The sequence below is a fragment of the Sorghum bicolor genome, chromosome 8 (assembly GCF_000003195.3).
Source record: "Sorghum bicolor cultivar BTx623 chromosome 8, Sorghum_bicolor_NCBIv3, whole genome shotgun sequence".
NCBI lineage: Eukaryota > Viridiplantae > Streptophyta > Magnoliopsida > Poales > Poaceae > Sorghum > Sorghum bicolor.
The window spans coordinates 6,064,370-6,081,715 of NC_012877.2; the positions used below are offsets into that span (position 1 = coordinate 6,064,370).

Sequence of the window (17,346 nt, forward strand, 5' to 3'; positions counted from 1 at the left end):
GAGAGGAGCGAGTATCTTGCCGATGAAGGGCTCACATGTTTAGCAGCGCTTGGATGGCCGATATGGCACGTAGGCGGATTTGGTTGGCTGCTTCTATCTCTTTGACGTCTTCATCGGCGGAACCTTCTATCGGCTTCAACTTCTTCTTCAACTGCAGTGCTTTGCGACCATGGGCATTTCGCTCTTGCTCAAGGAGTTTGATGGTCTCCGGCAGTTGGCTCTCTTCCTGTTGGGCTTGGGATAGGGCATCCTCCACTTGCTTGAGTTCTGCCAACACGGCTTCTCTTTTTGCCGATAGATCAGAGATCTTCTGCTTCAGTGCGTCTCCTGAGGACTTCAAGGTGCCGATGTTCTTGTGCTTCTCATCGGTCAGGATCTTTTCTTTCATCATCTCCTCGGAAAGACGAGTCTGAGCGGCTCTGTCGGCAAGGCGCTGGGCAGCCCTCTGGTACTGCAGTTGACGACTCTCCAGGTGTGCTGCTTGGAAAAGAACTTCTTCAGCATCGGCGGGGATTTGGCCTCTCAGAGTCTTGAATAAAGCTTTGGCCGGATCAGAATCATCGACTAGCTGAGCTGTGTCTTGGTGGAGGAGAGCCGATAATTCTTCCAGCTTCGCCCTGACGTCTACCGATGTGATCATAACTGCCCGAGAAGAGCTTGCTTCTTCACCCTCATCTTTGGAGATGTCGATGGCGAAAGAGAACAAGCTGTCGGGAGAGTCCTGCTCCTGAAAAAGAAATAAAACGAGTTATTCTGTGATCAGGTATTGATAAACGATGCAAACAGAGATTGGGTAACTTACTTGCTTCAGGGCAATCTCTTACCTCTGACTCGAAGATGCCGATGGAGCTACGGGTTGATCGGCTGGAGTTGCCGATGGAACTACGTCAGCTGAAAAATTAACAGAAGTGGTTATAAAGCAGAAAAAATAAGTTCATCGGCAACAATATTATAAAAGCGTGTTACCTTGAGGAGAAGCAGTGCTTGTCTGGATAGAAGAGACCACCGATGCTATAATGGAACCTGCTGGATCGGTAGTTTGTTCATGCACATCAGCCGATATGACTTATGGCTGGAGAACTTCTGGTTGAGGTTCTTCTGGTTGGGGTTCTTCTACTTGCGGTGCTTCTTGCACTGGAGGGGGAGATGGTACTTGCTGTGTCTGTATCTCTGGAGAAGAAGGAGAGGATTCCACCGGGATTGGAGATACCGGAGGAGGAGGTGGAGTTGCTACTTTCTGGCGCTTTGTTTGTGCTCTGGTACTCTTGACGCCTTTTCTCTTCTGCTGGCTGGACTGGGGGGCATCGGCACCTTTGCTTTTGGTCCTTGCCGATGCGCTGGTATGCTGATACAGAAAGGGAGATTTGTGAGTGCAAGTACAACAGGCACAGGAGTAAAATTGGTGTAAAAATTGGGAGTATACCTTGAACGCCTGTGCCAAGGTAGAGGCAACTACCGATGGAGATGTCTTGGTCCTCTTGGTGGTTACTTTCTTGAGGCTCACACCTCGATGCATTATGGCGGCCAGGGTAGGAGCATTGTTGCCGATTGAAGAGATCGGACCCGATGGGAACAGATCAATCGGCTTGCCGCTTCTGCTGACTGACGGGGGAGTGTCATCGACCTGAAAAGTCACACAAAGAGTAAGTTACCGGTGAAAATGAAAATAGAAGAGTCAGAACATCGGTTTGGAGGTACTTACAGTATTTTCGGGGACTTTGTACTGAGGATCGATCATGCCGCGGTATGCAAGAGCCGATCTGCAGAACAGGTGCTCCTTCCATTCTGCCCACCATTGTTTGTATGACTGAGTGATGAAGGCGGCTGGAACCCACTCAGACAAGTCTGCATCTGTATCGGCACTTGGTGGCAGTTGGGCTACTCGAATCCATTCAAGAAGATTGGTGATGGCTTCTCTGGGTTTTATCACATCGGCATAACAGAGTGCAATCGGCAGCTGGCCGAAAGCCAATTGACGGGCAAATGCCGATGGGTTGTAAAATTCATAGGTTTGGATAGAAGTTTTCCCACTGCCAAAGAAGTTCACTGGTATGGCTCTGGGGGTGATCAGTGCCATCATCACTTCGTGATCCTTGTTGAGAGTATCATCGAACGGGTTGAAAACTAGAGGAAACATGGTGTCTGGATCGTCATAGGGCAACCATGCTCGTTCCTCTCTGGTCAAGCCTTCATACAAAGTTTGGAAGAATCGGCTGACCTGATCTGCATTACCCCCTGTACCAGGTAGAACTATGGCAGCCTCGCCAAAATTCAGGGGAGGGCGTGTTGCCGATTCTTCTTCACCAAATTCATGGTCCTCGGTTATATCTCTGGGGAAACGCTGCGCGAAAAGATCGAACTCAAGGCGCTTGTGCATGTGGAGACTGAGCCACATGTTGATAAACCACCAGGGACCCCCCAAGTTGCCGATGGGCTGGCCAAGCAGGAGTTTCTTAGCTACCTGGTGGAGAAGATGATAGGCTGCACCGAGCAGGTATCAGCCGAGGGGAAATCGGCCACCGTTAGCCAGTCTCTCTGTTGCCGATAGATAGACGGAGGTCGGGCCTGCCGATCGGCCACAGAATACGAACTTGTCCAGCCACATGTTCAGAAAGGTGGTTTGTTCCTTTATGTCAACGGACCCCGTTTTGTGGCTGAATATACCCGGACCAGCCGCCGATGGAGCAGGTTTCTACCTTGGCGCTAGGCGTGGTGTCAAAGAAATGGGTGCTATCGGCAGAAGATACATCTAGGCCAGTGAGCATAACTACATCGGCAAGTGTAGGGGAAGCAGGGCCGTGGCCAAAGACGAAGGCATTGAGCGTGTCCGACCAGAAGTATGATGTAGCTATCAGCAGTGATTCATTCCTATGCATATCGGCAATAGACAACCTGATGCATTGGTCTAGTTTTCTCTCGCCCCATTTGACTTCATTTGAGTGGCTGACCCTCAAGAACCAATCCTTCCATCCCACGGTAGGACTGGGCCAGGAACGGAAGGTATCCTTCCATAGATCCAGAGAGAAATTCTCGGCTCTAAAAGGGATCCTGTTGGTTTCTGCGTTAATGAGGTCGGTTGGATCTGGATTCCCTAGCGGACCAAGACATTGGAGGTGTGGTTGATCGGTGGGGATGACGATTTTGTTGGACAGATTCTAATGGTTTTGAAGGTAAAAGAAGAAACAGAGAAGGAAAAAGAAAATGTTCAGTAAAATAGATTGCGGATGAATAGGGATGCGAGGAAAAGTACAAAAGATGGAGTGAAGAACTGACCTCAGGAACGATGAAGTTGACGGCCATCTTGTCACGAGGAGGATGATCAAGGGCTTCTGAGTTGGTGAAGAAGGGACTTCGTCGGAGATCTTGGAGCTCTTGAACAGCACCGCCGCTGGGAAAGTGAAGTTGGAGTTGTGGAATGATGTGATGGAGAAGGAGTACCCGAGAAGGAATTATTTATAGGACAAAACGGGCAAAGGCAAATTTGACTTATCTCTTCGCCGTATCCGTGAAATCCGAGAGTAATCAGGTAGATATGGTAACTGTTCGCACGGTAATCAAGGGATTGTGCAGGTGATTTGACAGGAAGCGGTCATTATCCAAAGATATTTTACTGTGCGGGATCTCCTGGTCGGCCCATCGACAGCGCCTTATAACGGTCATATTGCCGATGAGCGAATAAAGTGGAGATAGCTGTGTGGGAGGATAAGATATGGACGTCCTGGTCAGTCCATCGGCAAGTCTCTGTAACGGTAATATTGCCGATGCGCGACTAAAATGGAAATGTCCGTTTGGGAAGTTGAGGATTTCGAGGAATCTGCAGAAGAATCAAATCAAAGTTGTTTAGATTAAGGCTGTCGGTTACAGATTGGGAGCATTAATTACGGAAAGGCATCATTACTGCGGAGAATTTCGGAGCATTAATGATTTCATATTCCGAAATTGGGGGGCATGTGTTGACACCGTTTTTGGGCACGTGTCCATGATTGGTAAAGTATAGGTCGGTAAGATAAGACGGCAGTGCTTGATCTACAGGATGGGTTGCCGATGAGGATGGTTGCCGATGGAGGGATGGTTGAACGTGACCAAGTCCGTAGGTGATGATGTGTCTGTGCCGATGGCTACGACAAGGGAGTCTGCCGATGATATGGAGGGAGAATCTGGAAGTTGTCGATCGGTTTGTGAAGGTGTTCCAGTTTGTCACGGGGGATAGTTTTATGTTTTCCTTAGTTATTTAAATCGTTTTGTATACGGATTCTGTGTAATTTGGAATTCGAGTTCTAGTCGTGTCTGGTTGTAGCTCTTTGGGCAGGGTATAAATATGGACCCTAGGACTTTGTAATATCTATCTATCAATCAATCAAACACCAGTTTTTACTCATATCCTAGCATCTACTTTTCGACGACTTCGTCATACCTTTTTTCTTTTTATTACGAGTTCTTAGGAATTCGTCGACTTAAGCTCGACGTATTCTCAAGTTCCGCGTGAATACCTCTTGGCCGTGGCATCCGGGCGCATCGCTGTTGTCGGGACCAAAGTATTCGAGTTACCACCTTTGCCGATAGTAAGGTCAAATCGGCTGGCACGCCTTAACGTTTAAACCGGGTATTAGCCCTTTGTGTTTGCAGATCAACTTTTGCATCAACAGTAATTCTGATCTTTCTTGATCTTTTGATAATAGATTGATGGAAAAAGCAGTGTTTCTGTCACCATGCTTGGCCCAATCCTTTTTGGCTCTTTGCAGGTGGAACTGCTCATCCTTGTGAAGGAGCTGCTGGTGTTGGTGTTGATGGGAGAGACGTGCCTGCAAGTTATAGTCTTGGAGAGTAGGGTGAAGAGTTTGAGCAGTAAGAAGCTGGCTTTCAATGTTAGAGAGGAGATCGTCTAAACGGGGTTTTTTCCTACACCACTTTTTAAGATCTAGAGCAAGGTATTTAGTTTTTTGGTGGAAAGGTCTATGAATCGACTTGTTCCGACTAATCCTAGCCGTAGTATCATAATCCTCTTCGAGCAGCCACCGATTTTCAAAACGGAAGAGTTTAACATAAATATGCCGATTAGAATCAAGCAACGTGAGGATAGGAGCATGGTCACTGCGAAGCATAGGAAGATGGTAAACAGTAGTTCTAGGATACTTCGTACACCACTCAGCGTTAGCTAGACATCTATCTAATCTTGGAAGGTGGGAGCAGAAGTGAATCTCTTGTTAGACCAGGTATAAGCTGGACCACTATAACCAAGATCAATAAAAGCACACCGTTTGATAGCATCTCTAAATAAATTCATGCGGCGCACATCAGCTCTACCAGGCCTATGTTTTTCGTGAGGATGTAGGATCTCATTCATATCTCCCATACAAAATATAGGTAAGTTCGGATTGTTTTGAACAAAAGAGTAGACATGCATCCAAATATTATCTAGTAGACGATGATAGGGATCATCATAGATACAAACAAGCCCAAAGTTCTGGTTATCTAGCTTATTATTACACAAAGTGAAAATATAGTGGTCGGAGTGATCAACTACGGTGATTAGAACATCCTGCTTCCAGATGAGCCAAAGGCCACCAGAGTGGCCTAGAGCAGGGACTACAAAGCCATCAGAAGCATTGAATCTGTTAATAAGCGAAAGACGAGATATAGAAGAATTTTTTGTTTCAGAAATAAAACATACCTGTGTTCTGGTGGATGAGAGGAGGTGGGCGAGGTGTGTCATTTTAGAACTGCGCAGGGATCCGCCCGATCCCTGACAGTTCCATGTCAGGAGCGTCATGGTTGACCCGACGTCCCGCGGGACACTGTGTTCTGAAGCTGTTGGCGATGAGAGTGGCTCCCAGCATGACCATGTCCACCACCATGGCCAGAGAGGTATGCCATGTCCACCACCATGTCCACCACTGACAAGTGCTCAGCGGGTTCATCCAGTTGGCAGTTCAAGGCAACGAGAGGGACATAGTCGAGAGGCTACCCCGGATCTGTTTTGCCGCTCTGACGGCAACAGTCTCGGGGATCCTTTGGCATCGGCTCTGGGGACCCATGCGAGAAGCCTTCTTCGCCCGACAGCTCTGGTTCCTACCGATGCTAGCCAGATCTTCGAGGACTATGCAGCCACCACCTTCGGCCTGGCACCAAATCAAGTTTCTGGTGACCCTTTCTGCACTCTCAGGAGCTTGGATAGCGGTAATTGTGTTCAGCCTCATATCGGCAACAACTCCAACACTCTAGATCCGCATACCTCTGGCCATGGTGGTGGATATGGTCGGTCATGCTGGGAGCCACTCTCATCGCCAACAGCTTCAGAACACGGCGTCCCGCGGAACGTCGGGTCAACCATGACGCTCCTGACATGGAACTGTCAGGGATCGGGCGGATCCCTGCGCAGCAACAAGATGGTGAGGCATATCAGAATGACAAATCGTCAGAGGGCCTGGGCACCGGCTGCCATCCTGCACAGAGCTGTATTATGTCCTTGAGCGCCGGCGACGCTGGCTCCATAGTCCACTGCTGGTAGTAATCCTCTGGCCTGAAGACAGGTCCAGGGCCACCGATCAGGCAGGGCAGCGCGCCGTTGAGGAAGGCGTCCCCTTCCGAGCTGACCAACCCCGCCACCACATCCTCTCGGTCGCCGGCCTTCTCCGGCATGTACTTGAACACAGTCGTCTTCTTCGGAGGCCCTCCACCCGCCTCGTAGATGTTGCACTGCGACACGATCTGGGCCTCGACGCCTGCGCAGACCGCGTAGATGCCCCAGCTCCGCGTGTAGTTGTTGTAGAGGTGCACCTTGCCGAAACGGAGGCGGGGGTGCCTCTGCCGCGTGCCGTCGAAGAAACAGTGGTGGATGGTCACCCTGATGCAGCGGTCGCCGACGTGCGTCGGGTCGGCGCCGATCAGCATCGTCTTGTCGTGCCGCATGAAGTGGCATCTGCGTGCAGTAATCGGTTGATTGGCTGGTTTGTTCATTCATTCATTCATGAATTCAGTAGATCGTTGTAACATTTCCAAGACCTTGAGACCGTGATGTCGGTGCTCTGCCGCGTGATGTCGATGAGGCCGTCGTCGTAGTCGGCGAGGGTGCAGCGGTCGATCCAGATGTTGGTGGAGTCGGGCTTGATCTGGATGCCGTCGACGTCGTGGCCGCGTCCTCCTTCGAACACCAGGTTGCAGACGATGACGTGGTGGCAGGACTTGAGCTGGAGCCCCTTGCCGGCGAGCACCACGCGCTGCCCGCGGCCGTCGATGGTCTTGTACGAGGAGACACGGAGGTAGGTGCGGAGGTGGATGGTGCCGGACACCTCGAAGACGATCCACCGCGGCTCCTCCCCGCGGCACGCCTCCCTCAGGCTCCCGCACCCGTCGTCTGCGCCCGCGCCGACGACGGCTCGTCGGTCAGGAACCAATCAAATGGTTTGAAGCTCTGACTGAGGCGCGGATACCCTCGCCGTGCGTACGTACCTTGGAGCGACGTGACGCGGTAGATGGATCCGTGGAGGCCGCCGATGGCGTGGCGGCCGAAGCCCTCCGCGCGCCCGGCCAGCGCGCGGAGCCTATGGTCCGCGTCCTGGTACGGCATCGTCTCTCCGCCGCCGTGACGCTCACCCTGAGGATGAGGAGGGTGCTGCTGCTGCGGCGGCGGCGGCGGCGGAGGAGGAGGATCCATGTGGTGGGGCCCCGAAACTCGTGAACCCATGGAACACGCGGTACGCCGCCGCAAGCTGCTGCCGGCGGCGGTCGGGACTCGGGACGCCGGCACGCCGCCTCCCCTGTCCCCTCCTCCTCCCAGCGGCGCTTCTCTACGCGGCCAGATCCGCCGACACGGAAGAAAAGTCCGCCGAGGCCCGAGGGAGTAGCCGTGTGAATTGGTTGCGACGCGGGCCCATATAGAATTTAATTCCCCGAGGTGGAATAATAGCCCAGGCCCATTTGTCCAGCCCAAAGGCCCATCCCATGTCCTGATATAGCTAAACTAGACTACTCAGTTTTCTGACCGCCTCGCTCGCTCCTGTGTTTCGTTCACAACCTCCATCCCGACCAAACGACCAAACCCTCCCTCTCCTGCTCCGGGCTCCAGCGGCGGCGGAGGCGGCGGCGGCGGCGAAGATGATCATCCCGGTGCGCTGCTTCACCTGCGGCAAGGTAACACGCCTTTCCCGACTCGCCCTACAGTTTGCGCGCCGCGGCTGGTTTGGGTTAGGTTGGTTCCTCTAGGGTTTGGTTCGCGTCGCCCAGCGACAGCTCGAGCTCGGTACCCCCTCTCTCTGGGCCTGCAGCACTCACCGCGCGTCGTGATTCGCGCACGCCGCTCGCTAGGCTGCTAGCCGCGTCTCGAGCGAGCATGGAGGGGGCAGCGGGGAGGAGAGACCTTACTGTGAATGGTTAGTTGAACTAAGGTGTGTGTTTGTTTCTCGCTGTTTCAGGTGATTGGGAACAAGTGGGACCTCTACCTCGACCTCCTCCAGGCCGACTACTCGGAAGGGTAAAAATCTCCTGTCTTTTTTTTTATCACAGGTCTCTTATATTGCAGTCTTGCAGAGTGAAGTTACCATGCCTTTGTATGCGAAACCAACAATGGGCTAAGCATAGGACGTAGAACAAATATGAGGGATGATAATAAATGAATAATTGCTAGCCTGTTAACATTTTCTATAGAATCGTCGGTGTTTCGGATGATAATAGGTCGTTGCGTTGACCAAATTTCTCGCTCGGAGTTCCGTCCCTCTCTCTCTCCGGCCTCTTGAACGCAATCTCTCTCCGTCGTCACCCATCTGCTCCTCCACTAGCAAAGATGGAGAGATTCTTCGGCACTGCTCCCATTCGCCGTGCCTTGTGCTCGGGGCTGCGGCCCCGATGGTGCTCGCTGCGATGGTGCTGCCTTCCCCTGCAGCTGTGGTCGGGGTCGTGGAGCTAGTGCTAGCTGCTCGCGGTGGCGCTGCTCCTGTCTTGCCACACCTCGTGCTCGGGGCTGCTGCGGCGGCGCTGCCTTCCCCTGCAGCTGCACTCGGGGCCGTGGTGTTGGTGCTGCTCGCAGCGGCGGTGTTGCCTTCCCTTGCGGCTGGGGTCAATATTATGGCCGTGCTCTTGGTTTTCCCCAACTCCGCCAACTTTGCATGGCTGCTGTAATAAGTCGGTGGACAGGTGCTTCTTATAAATTGGCTGGCAATTAATGAACGGAGAATTAGTGGTGAGCTGTTACAGCTTAAAAGGAAAGTGCACGGAGAATTAGTGGTGAGCCGTTACAGCATAAAGGGAAAGTGCAGCAGTTTGTATGTGCATGCAGCTGAGGAGAATGGTGAGAATACTGAATACACATGCAGGGAAGAAGAAAGGGCAAGCATGGACATGCTGGAACGAAGAAACAGCAAAACCACAAATAAAGAGATGGCAAACACGAATTTTCATATGATGATGACGTGGCTTCATGAGAAGCCAGTAAAATCCTATATTGGGGATCTATTTAGTTATAGAAGATAAGAGCTTGGGTATACTGATTCAGCAGCAGTAGCAGTGTGTCCTTGACTATATGCCTGATAATGATTAACAGTTTACTGACCAGAGGTCACTGATCTATAGGTGGATTTCTTTGTACTGCGTTAAAAGATTTGTAGCCTCTAAGCCTTATTTGTATGCTAGCAAAATGTCATTTTGTGGCCTCCGTACACCTACATGTTATCTTAGTTCAGATTAGCTAAGATGTATATGTCCTTAACTTCAGGGTTTCTCTTTTTGTGCCCTACTAAGGTCTAATGCTTAACCTTTTATTATATTTATACATCCTGAATGTTGGTGGTTGAAATTTGTCATTACTGATGGTATTTATGTTTAACAGTACATTTCATTTCACCACTGATGAATTGAATTTCATTTTTCATGGCAATGAAATTACAGAAGTTTGTGAAACTTAAACCGTTCTTACCCCGAAACCAACTACTGCCATCCTTACTGAACGCCCAGGGCTCAGATGAGGCGGCAACCACTCGACCAAACAAACAAAACAAATCCCAAGTTCAGACGATATGACCTTACACAAAAGGAACAACATGTTTAATAGTACATGGAAACCACAATTGATTGTGAGCCCAAGAAATTAAATCTGTTAAACCAGTGGACACCTGTCATGGGCGCAGTTGGCTAGGCCATATAGGCTGTTTCAGTTAGTATGAGAGGTTCATTAGGGTTGTGGTTAGAGATAAGATTAACTATCTTGCTTAGGAGTCAATTAAGCCTCTAGCTATATAAGGAGAGGTGATGTATCAAGCAAGAAGAAATAGCTATATAAGGAGACATGATGTACCAATTAAATCAGGCAAGAAGAAATAGTATTATCATGGTTCCCTTCTATCCTACCCTTGTGGTCGGCTGTCTGATGTCAGGCTTCTTGGGTTTGGGCCATTCAGATAAACGTTCATAAGAACACCATGTGGGAATGTACCTCCATGTCTGCAATTCTGCATATATGTTTTTTTGTGATTTTTTCCTCCCACATGCTGGGGAGCTACATATCATTAACATTATCATTATATTAAGAATTAGCCTTATTCTGACGCGAGGGCAGATAAGATGGGATAATCCTTTTTGAGCCCTGGTTTTACTCCAAAACTGCATCGCCTCACTAACTAGCAATAGCACTCCTGCTAGGTTTGGAAAGAGACCCTAAAACACACACTGGTTGTGGTGGTAACAAATCGATCATGCTCCTGAGATGACAATGGAGTTGAGCCCCTTCCTAGCATGTCTATCTACTCTCTCGTTTGCTCTGTAGCCCACCAATCATTAAAGGAAAACTCATCTATCAACAGTAATCTAAATATAATACAGTGTATTATGATTTTGTGCTATGCATTGCAGTTGGTAAAGATTTTGACCTACTCAGTTCCATGTCCTTGTTACTGATCGATTTGTATTTTGTCAAGTATCGTTATAAAATTGTCTCTAGTTTGTATCCACAAACTCCATTCTTTAGAATTGCCAGGGATTTTCATTCATGGTCTTACTTTCTATGCTTTCTGTTGCCAGGGATGCTCTGGATGCTTTGGAATTGTTCCGCTACTGCTGCAGGCGGATGCTCATGACCCATGTTGACCTCATTGAGAAATTGCTCAACTACAATAGTAAGTTGATTTTTGAGCTGCTATTCAAGTTGCGATTTTCATTTATGGCCGCACCATTTATTTACAGATGTATCTATCTTTATTTTCAGCACTGGAGAAGACTGAGACAAGTTAAGTGAGCACATCATGCTCCAAAAGCACTACTGTTTCGTAGTATCATAGTGTGTTGTATGTTGTTTCTTATCCATCAGGAGAGAGATGCTTTGAGTGTGAACATGCTTTTGCTCATGAGCGTGGACTTTTCATGTGAAATTGCATGTTGCATCTATGCCATGACGTTGGATATTTTAAGTGATATAACTGTAACTGAAACCTAATGTATTTGTGTGGATTGAATTCGATAATATTTTGTTGACAGATGTGCGTCTTTGGTTGGACTACTTTTGGTCATGCATGCTTGTACACCTCTTATTATTGTATTCTATAGCTCTAAGAGACATTTCTCATCCATAGGAGCTATTGCTCTCTCCATATCATTATTCAACCACAAGCGGTCATTCTGGTAGAGGTTCTGATGATGTTAGAGAGCACTTACCTTGAGAGCTTTCAGTATGCAAAAGGTGGTGTCTTCTCTTCGTTCATGTTCTGGGTATCCGCATTATGCTGCATGGTTTCCACCGTTGCCTCTCTCTGATCTGGCTGTGAAAATCATTTTCACTGCTAGTTTTGATATGAATCAGTCGTGATATAATAGTGGTCACTGTCGGTTTTAATTACACTAATAATGAAAATACTGTTGGCAAAACCATTTATATGTAAGTAGTGAATGAGCTCATTTCGCTCCGTGCATGAATATTAAAATTGATTTGGGAAAGGAAAAGTCTTCGTAACCAACACACACCCCCCCCCCCCCCAACTATATAGGTTGTTGGACTGTTTTACTGTATAAACTATAAAATCGGATTTTCTATCTCTTGAACTTTCTAAAATTGGTAAAAAAAGGTAAAAAAAACCTCTTAAGTGGTCTTGGGTGGTGGTTTTGTTACGGTGATGGTGGTTTTGTGTTTATTTATTTATTTTTGCTGAATCTTTAAAAAAATTATAATAAATTACATAAAAATTATAAAATAGAAAATCTAATTTTATTAGACTCTACATGGTAAACATATAATATGGTATGCTTTATTATAATTTTTTGTTGAATCTTTAGATCTATGAATTATTCCAAAAATTACAGAAAAACATAGATCTAAAGTTACAACAAAAATTTGTTTATAAACATACTATATTATATTCACTGTGTAAATCTACTGTGAAGTCCAACAAAATTGAATTTTTTATTTTATGTTTTTTCTGTGATTTACTATGAGTTTTTAAAGACTAGCAAATATACACGTGCGACACGCACATGTTTGTTAAAACTATTTCAATTACAATGAAATATTAACTGAATTGTCGATACAAAATAAGATGACAAGGTCTTGATCAATTTGATTGGGTCATATAGAATAAGGTTCAAATTATTTATTTATTAGGATGCCTCAACCCTTAGCTGTATATATCATTACACTTTTACTTCACCTTTTGAAACGAGTATTGTTTTCCCTATCTTATCCTATTTCTATATTTTTATCGATCCATCATCGTGCGGGTGGAGAACCCCCATCCTTGTATAGGTCGATCCATCATCGTACGGGTGGAGAACCCCCATCCTTTTATAGGTCAGATGGAGAAGTTGTCGTAGTCTTAGTTTTGGTACTGGAGGCTCTAGAGAGGTTAGTCCGTCCTTCTCACGTATGAATTGTGTTTTTTGTGTGCCTTTGTCTTATTTCCACCTCCATGTTGCAGGTACTATTCATTCACAATGTGGTACTATAAGTAATACAAGGCATAGAAGAACTTATGCTCTATTGGGCTACCTAATGTGTCTGGCCTAGTAATGAAGGAATAATTCAATTTGTAGTTTCTAATTATTTGAAAAAATGAATCTAGGGAAGATCAATTTATTATTCTTGGATCTAGAGCACTGTTAGAAGAGGCTTGGTAGTCGGCATCTTCCTCACGTGTTAGTTTTTCTTTCTTTTTTGTTATATAACAAACAAAATAATGTGTGTTCAGATTTTTATTATTTTCCTTTTAATTACTAATACATGAGGCTAGACTTAAAGCTTATAGAGTATTGATCGTGTCTTCAGGACTTAGTAGTCTAAGGAAAAAAGATGGCGCAGATCAAGGATAGAAAGTCGTACTTGCATCATCACACTGATCACCGTATGTGGTGATCGCTGGAACTCAAATGACCCTCCTCCCATGCAGTCTATGACATATGGATCTAGCAAAATGGAGTCCCATTGCATAATACGAAGTAACCTAAAAATACGTGTATGTATTCGGTTCAACAACTTACGGCTGATAGACATATGCTGCCTAGCCTGATGACTAACACACGTATTTGCCAGCCGTGTTGTACACCAAAGACCAAGCCTACCAGACCGCTCGCCGAGTTGTGCCTTGCCACGCAAACTATCTATACATGCGTATACATGCACTGCATACAAGGCCCGCTATCGATATGGCCCTGTTTCTTTCCCATACATGTACGTGATGAGCATCCGTATGTTTTCTTTTTATTTTTTTCGTTTGCATGTCCGGTGATACACGTGAATATGTACGCGTGCACAAAGCAGATTTAATAAATATAACAAAAATCTGTCAAACAGTAGCAAGCATTATATATGCATTTATGTATTTAAAATTGAATACATAAAGATAGAGGGGTTGTGGAGTCCTAACACGGGGATAGAGAGATCGTAGAGTCCGTTTAGGATTGTACGTGTATGACAAGAGATTGAGTTATAAACGTTTACATCTTATACATATAAGATGTAAGATCACGTATGACAGAGGGCTCACATAGCATGAAATTCAGATCGAACGGTTATTACGCAGAGAGATTCCTTAAAAAAACTCGCTCTTTTATAGTGTGATGATTCAGTGGAAATAAATAAAAAGAAAGAGACAAAATCACTGTCACTATAGGAAAACCAGCGTACAAAATCACTAAGGGTTATTTGACCGGTTTTGGAGAGTAAGGAGTAGAAAATTCGGTTTTATAGTTCGGAGATAAAGTAGTCCACTTGTATAGTTAAAGGGGTTATGTAGACTTTTTCTTTGGAAAACGGAAAAAGTCTATATAACCCCAAACTATCTAGGGTGGACTACTTTATTCCCCGAACTATAAAACCAAATATTCTACCCCTTGAACTTTTCAAAATCGGTCAAATAACCACCTTGAGCGGTTTTGGATGGTGGTTTTGTCTTTTTCTTTTTTATTTATTTCCGTTGAATCTTTAAAAAATCATAATAAATCATAGAAAAAACATAAAATAAAAAAACTAATCTTGTTGGACTCCACATGTGTAGATCTACACAGTGAACATATAATATGACATGATTTAGTACAAAGTTTTGCTATAACTTTAAATCTATGTTTTTCTATAATTAATTAGAATAATTCATATATGCTGTTTCTATGGTCCAATTATGGCGAATTTTTTCGATGAGCTAATTATTGTATGGTTAAAGTATAGTAAAAATGTTGTAACCATTGGATCAAGTATAACTTAGTTATAGATTTATTTAGCTTTATTCTTGTTAAATCTATGCTTTATTTATAACTAAGTTATACGTGATCTAATGAGTATAAAATTTTTACTATAGTTCAAGCATACAATAATAAGCCCACTATAAAAATTTCACCACAATTGGACCTTAGAAACTACATATATAAATTATTCTAAGTAATTACAGAAAAACATAGATTTAAAGCTATAGGAAAAACTTTGCACTAAAGTATACTATATTATATATTTACTATGTAGATCTACTCATCGGGAGTCCAAAAAAATTAGATTTTTTATTTTTTATTTTTCTATAATTTATTATGATTTTTTAAATATTCAGCGGAAATAAATAATAAAGAAAAAGACAAAACCACCCTCCAAAACCACTCAAGGGGTTATTTGACCGGTTTTGAAAGTTCAGGGGATAGAATATCCGGTTTTATAGTTCGGAGGATAAAGTAGACTACACTGAATAGTTTAGGGGGTTATGTAGACTTTTTTTTTGGAAAACCATGTGTTTCGATTAAATTCATCTCGAATTCGTTAACTGCAACTGCCTCATACAGGAGATGATCCACTGGTATTTTAGTAGCTTGGTTGATGTAGGTATCAACTAAGCTCGTTGTTGTTGTTGCTGCTGCGTGCAATCAAATGATGAGCTCATTTGGTGTAGCAAGCACCCGTCTACTGAAGTAGAGTACTGATCACGGGAATGAGACAGTTCTATTCTAGGGAGCAAACTAGGTAAAAATTTCTGTATTGAGGGTGGGGGTGCACTATGTAATAAAGTTTCTTTTTACATAATCTTTTTTAACCTTTTTTTCACTAGATTCGTGTCCGTACGTTGCTACGTGATAGCTAAACTTTCGTATTAAAAAACATACGGATCACATGATAATAATACTATGAAATTATATACCGACATTTTATTCAATATCAGACAAATCATACTTTACACAAATCCAACTATAAGAACATGGCTAAATGCCTAGAGCGTGAAGCTTGCATGTGACTATCAAAATAATTATGTAGATCAAATAGTGGCGAAGCGTGCAAGTATGCAACCACCTCTGTGTCCTCATGTGTTGCAGCTGGATGATGTTACCACAAGATGAATGTAGAGTAGGACTTATGATCTGCATTCAGTACAAACTTAACTCAAATCTAGATCATAAAATCAATTTATGAACAGACTAGCTATTGTCCTTTCATAGAAAATAGCCGTTAACATGGAGATGCAGGAAATACAAAATTATCAGGTTCGCAACAACAGTATGTTTATTTGTTTCGTCAAAGAGATTGTGTAATCTTTCTAATCTAATATAAACTATATCACTCAAACGATAGGACTATTTGCACCTTAAATTCAAACAAACTGATAAGAGAAATGCATTCTGACAAGAATCATTAATAAACTTAAAACAGTTGAATATCTTATGAGATCTAAAGGATGGTCCACTCTATTGAATCAACAAAACATGGTGACGGACTGTTGACTGCTGCTTGAGCCATAGGGCACATCATGAGAGTGTAACAGCTTCTTCATGCTCCTATATGTCACTTGTCACCTGCAAACGCCCACGAAACTGACACACACATAAAAAGAAATATTACTACCAATGTTTTAGCCGAAGAATATCAAGTTATAAGCCAATAACTAATACAAATTTATTTTTTTTCATTTGGACTAAACAAAAATGATAAGCTGGCTAATCATTGCCATATAACACAAAACTAGCCGAAGAATATCAGGTTATAAGCCAATAACCAATACAATTTTATTTTCTTTTTTACATTTGGACTAAACAAAAATGATAAGTTGGCTAATCATTGCCATATAACACAAAGCCCTGAATTTAGGCCCGGCCGGCGCACCACCACGTCGAGGGAGAGGGTGTTTAGTTCATAGAAAATTTTGCAAATTTTTTTAGATTTTCTGTCACATCGAATCTTGCAACATATGCATGAAACATTAAATATAGATAACAGAAATAACTAATTGCACAGTTTACCTGCAATTTACAAGACGAATTTTTTGAGCCTAGTTAGTTCATGATTGGATAATATTTGTCAAATACAAATGAAAGTGTTATAGTATCCATTTTGCAAATTTTTTTAGAACTAAACAAGACCCTAGAGGAAGAGGAAGGGGAGGTGCGGGCGGACACGGGGATGGAGGCGCAAGTGGTGGCACAATGGGAGAGGAGAGGGGCAGACATGCGTGGGAGGGATGACATTTCTTTCTCTCTCTCTTTTTTTTCTAATGAGAAAGGAGGGATTAATTCATTGGATTGGACGGGTCCGGGACCAATTTTTTTAAGAGGAGAATACTGCAACAATAACCAATGCTGACGTGGCTGGTCTAAGGTGTCGGAGAATGACCTAGGATTGTAGGGGTTAATTAGTGTCTAAATAGGATTCTAAGGCCAGTCTTAATGGGATTTTATGGGAGGTTTCACACACATTTAAAAGGGTGTCACATCAGCAAACTGTATGAAACGAGGAGGAGAGAAAGGAATTTGTTTCATAGCCACTAAACAAGTAGAGCGGCGTTTCCAACATGACGAAACGAGAATGAAACCCGCGTTGAGGAGCTCAGGCGTTTCATGGGAGCCACTCAGCTTCACGCGGAAAGAGATGGATAAAAGGAAACATAGGGAGAGGAAAGATAGGGATGAGAG

At 44.6% G+C, this 17,346-nt stretch overlaps 2 protein-coding genes across 2 annotated transcripts; one reads left to right on the top strand and one right to left on the bottom strand.

Moving 5' to 3' along the window:
• LOC8076305 (probable pectate lyase 4) lies at window positions 5,344–7,823 on the bottom strand. Its single transcript, XM_002442874.2, has 4 exons — window positions 7,450–7,823; window positions 7,003–7,354; window positions 5,672–6,919; window positions 5,344–5,586 (listed from the first exon to the last, which is right to left on the bottom strand). The coding sequence occupies exons 1-3, from the start codon at window positions 7,682–7,684 to the stop codon at window positions 6,400–6,402; spliced, it is 1,107 nt and encodes a 368-aa protein (XP_002442919.2). The 5' UTR covers window positions 7,685–7,823; the 3' UTR covers window positions 5,344–5,586; window positions 5,672–6,399.
• Window positions 7,969–11,471, top strand: LOC8076306 (DNA-directed RNA polymerases II, IV and V subunit 10). The gene is made up of 4 exons (XM_002441876.2): window positions 7,969–8,130; window positions 8,412–8,470; window positions 11,008–11,102; window positions 11,192–11,471. Exons 1-4 carry the CDS (start codon window positions 8,095–8,097, stop codon window positions 11,215–11,217), a joined length of 216 nt encoding a protein of 71 aa, XP_002441921.1. The 5' UTR covers window positions 7,969–8,094; the 3' UTR covers window positions 11,218–11,471.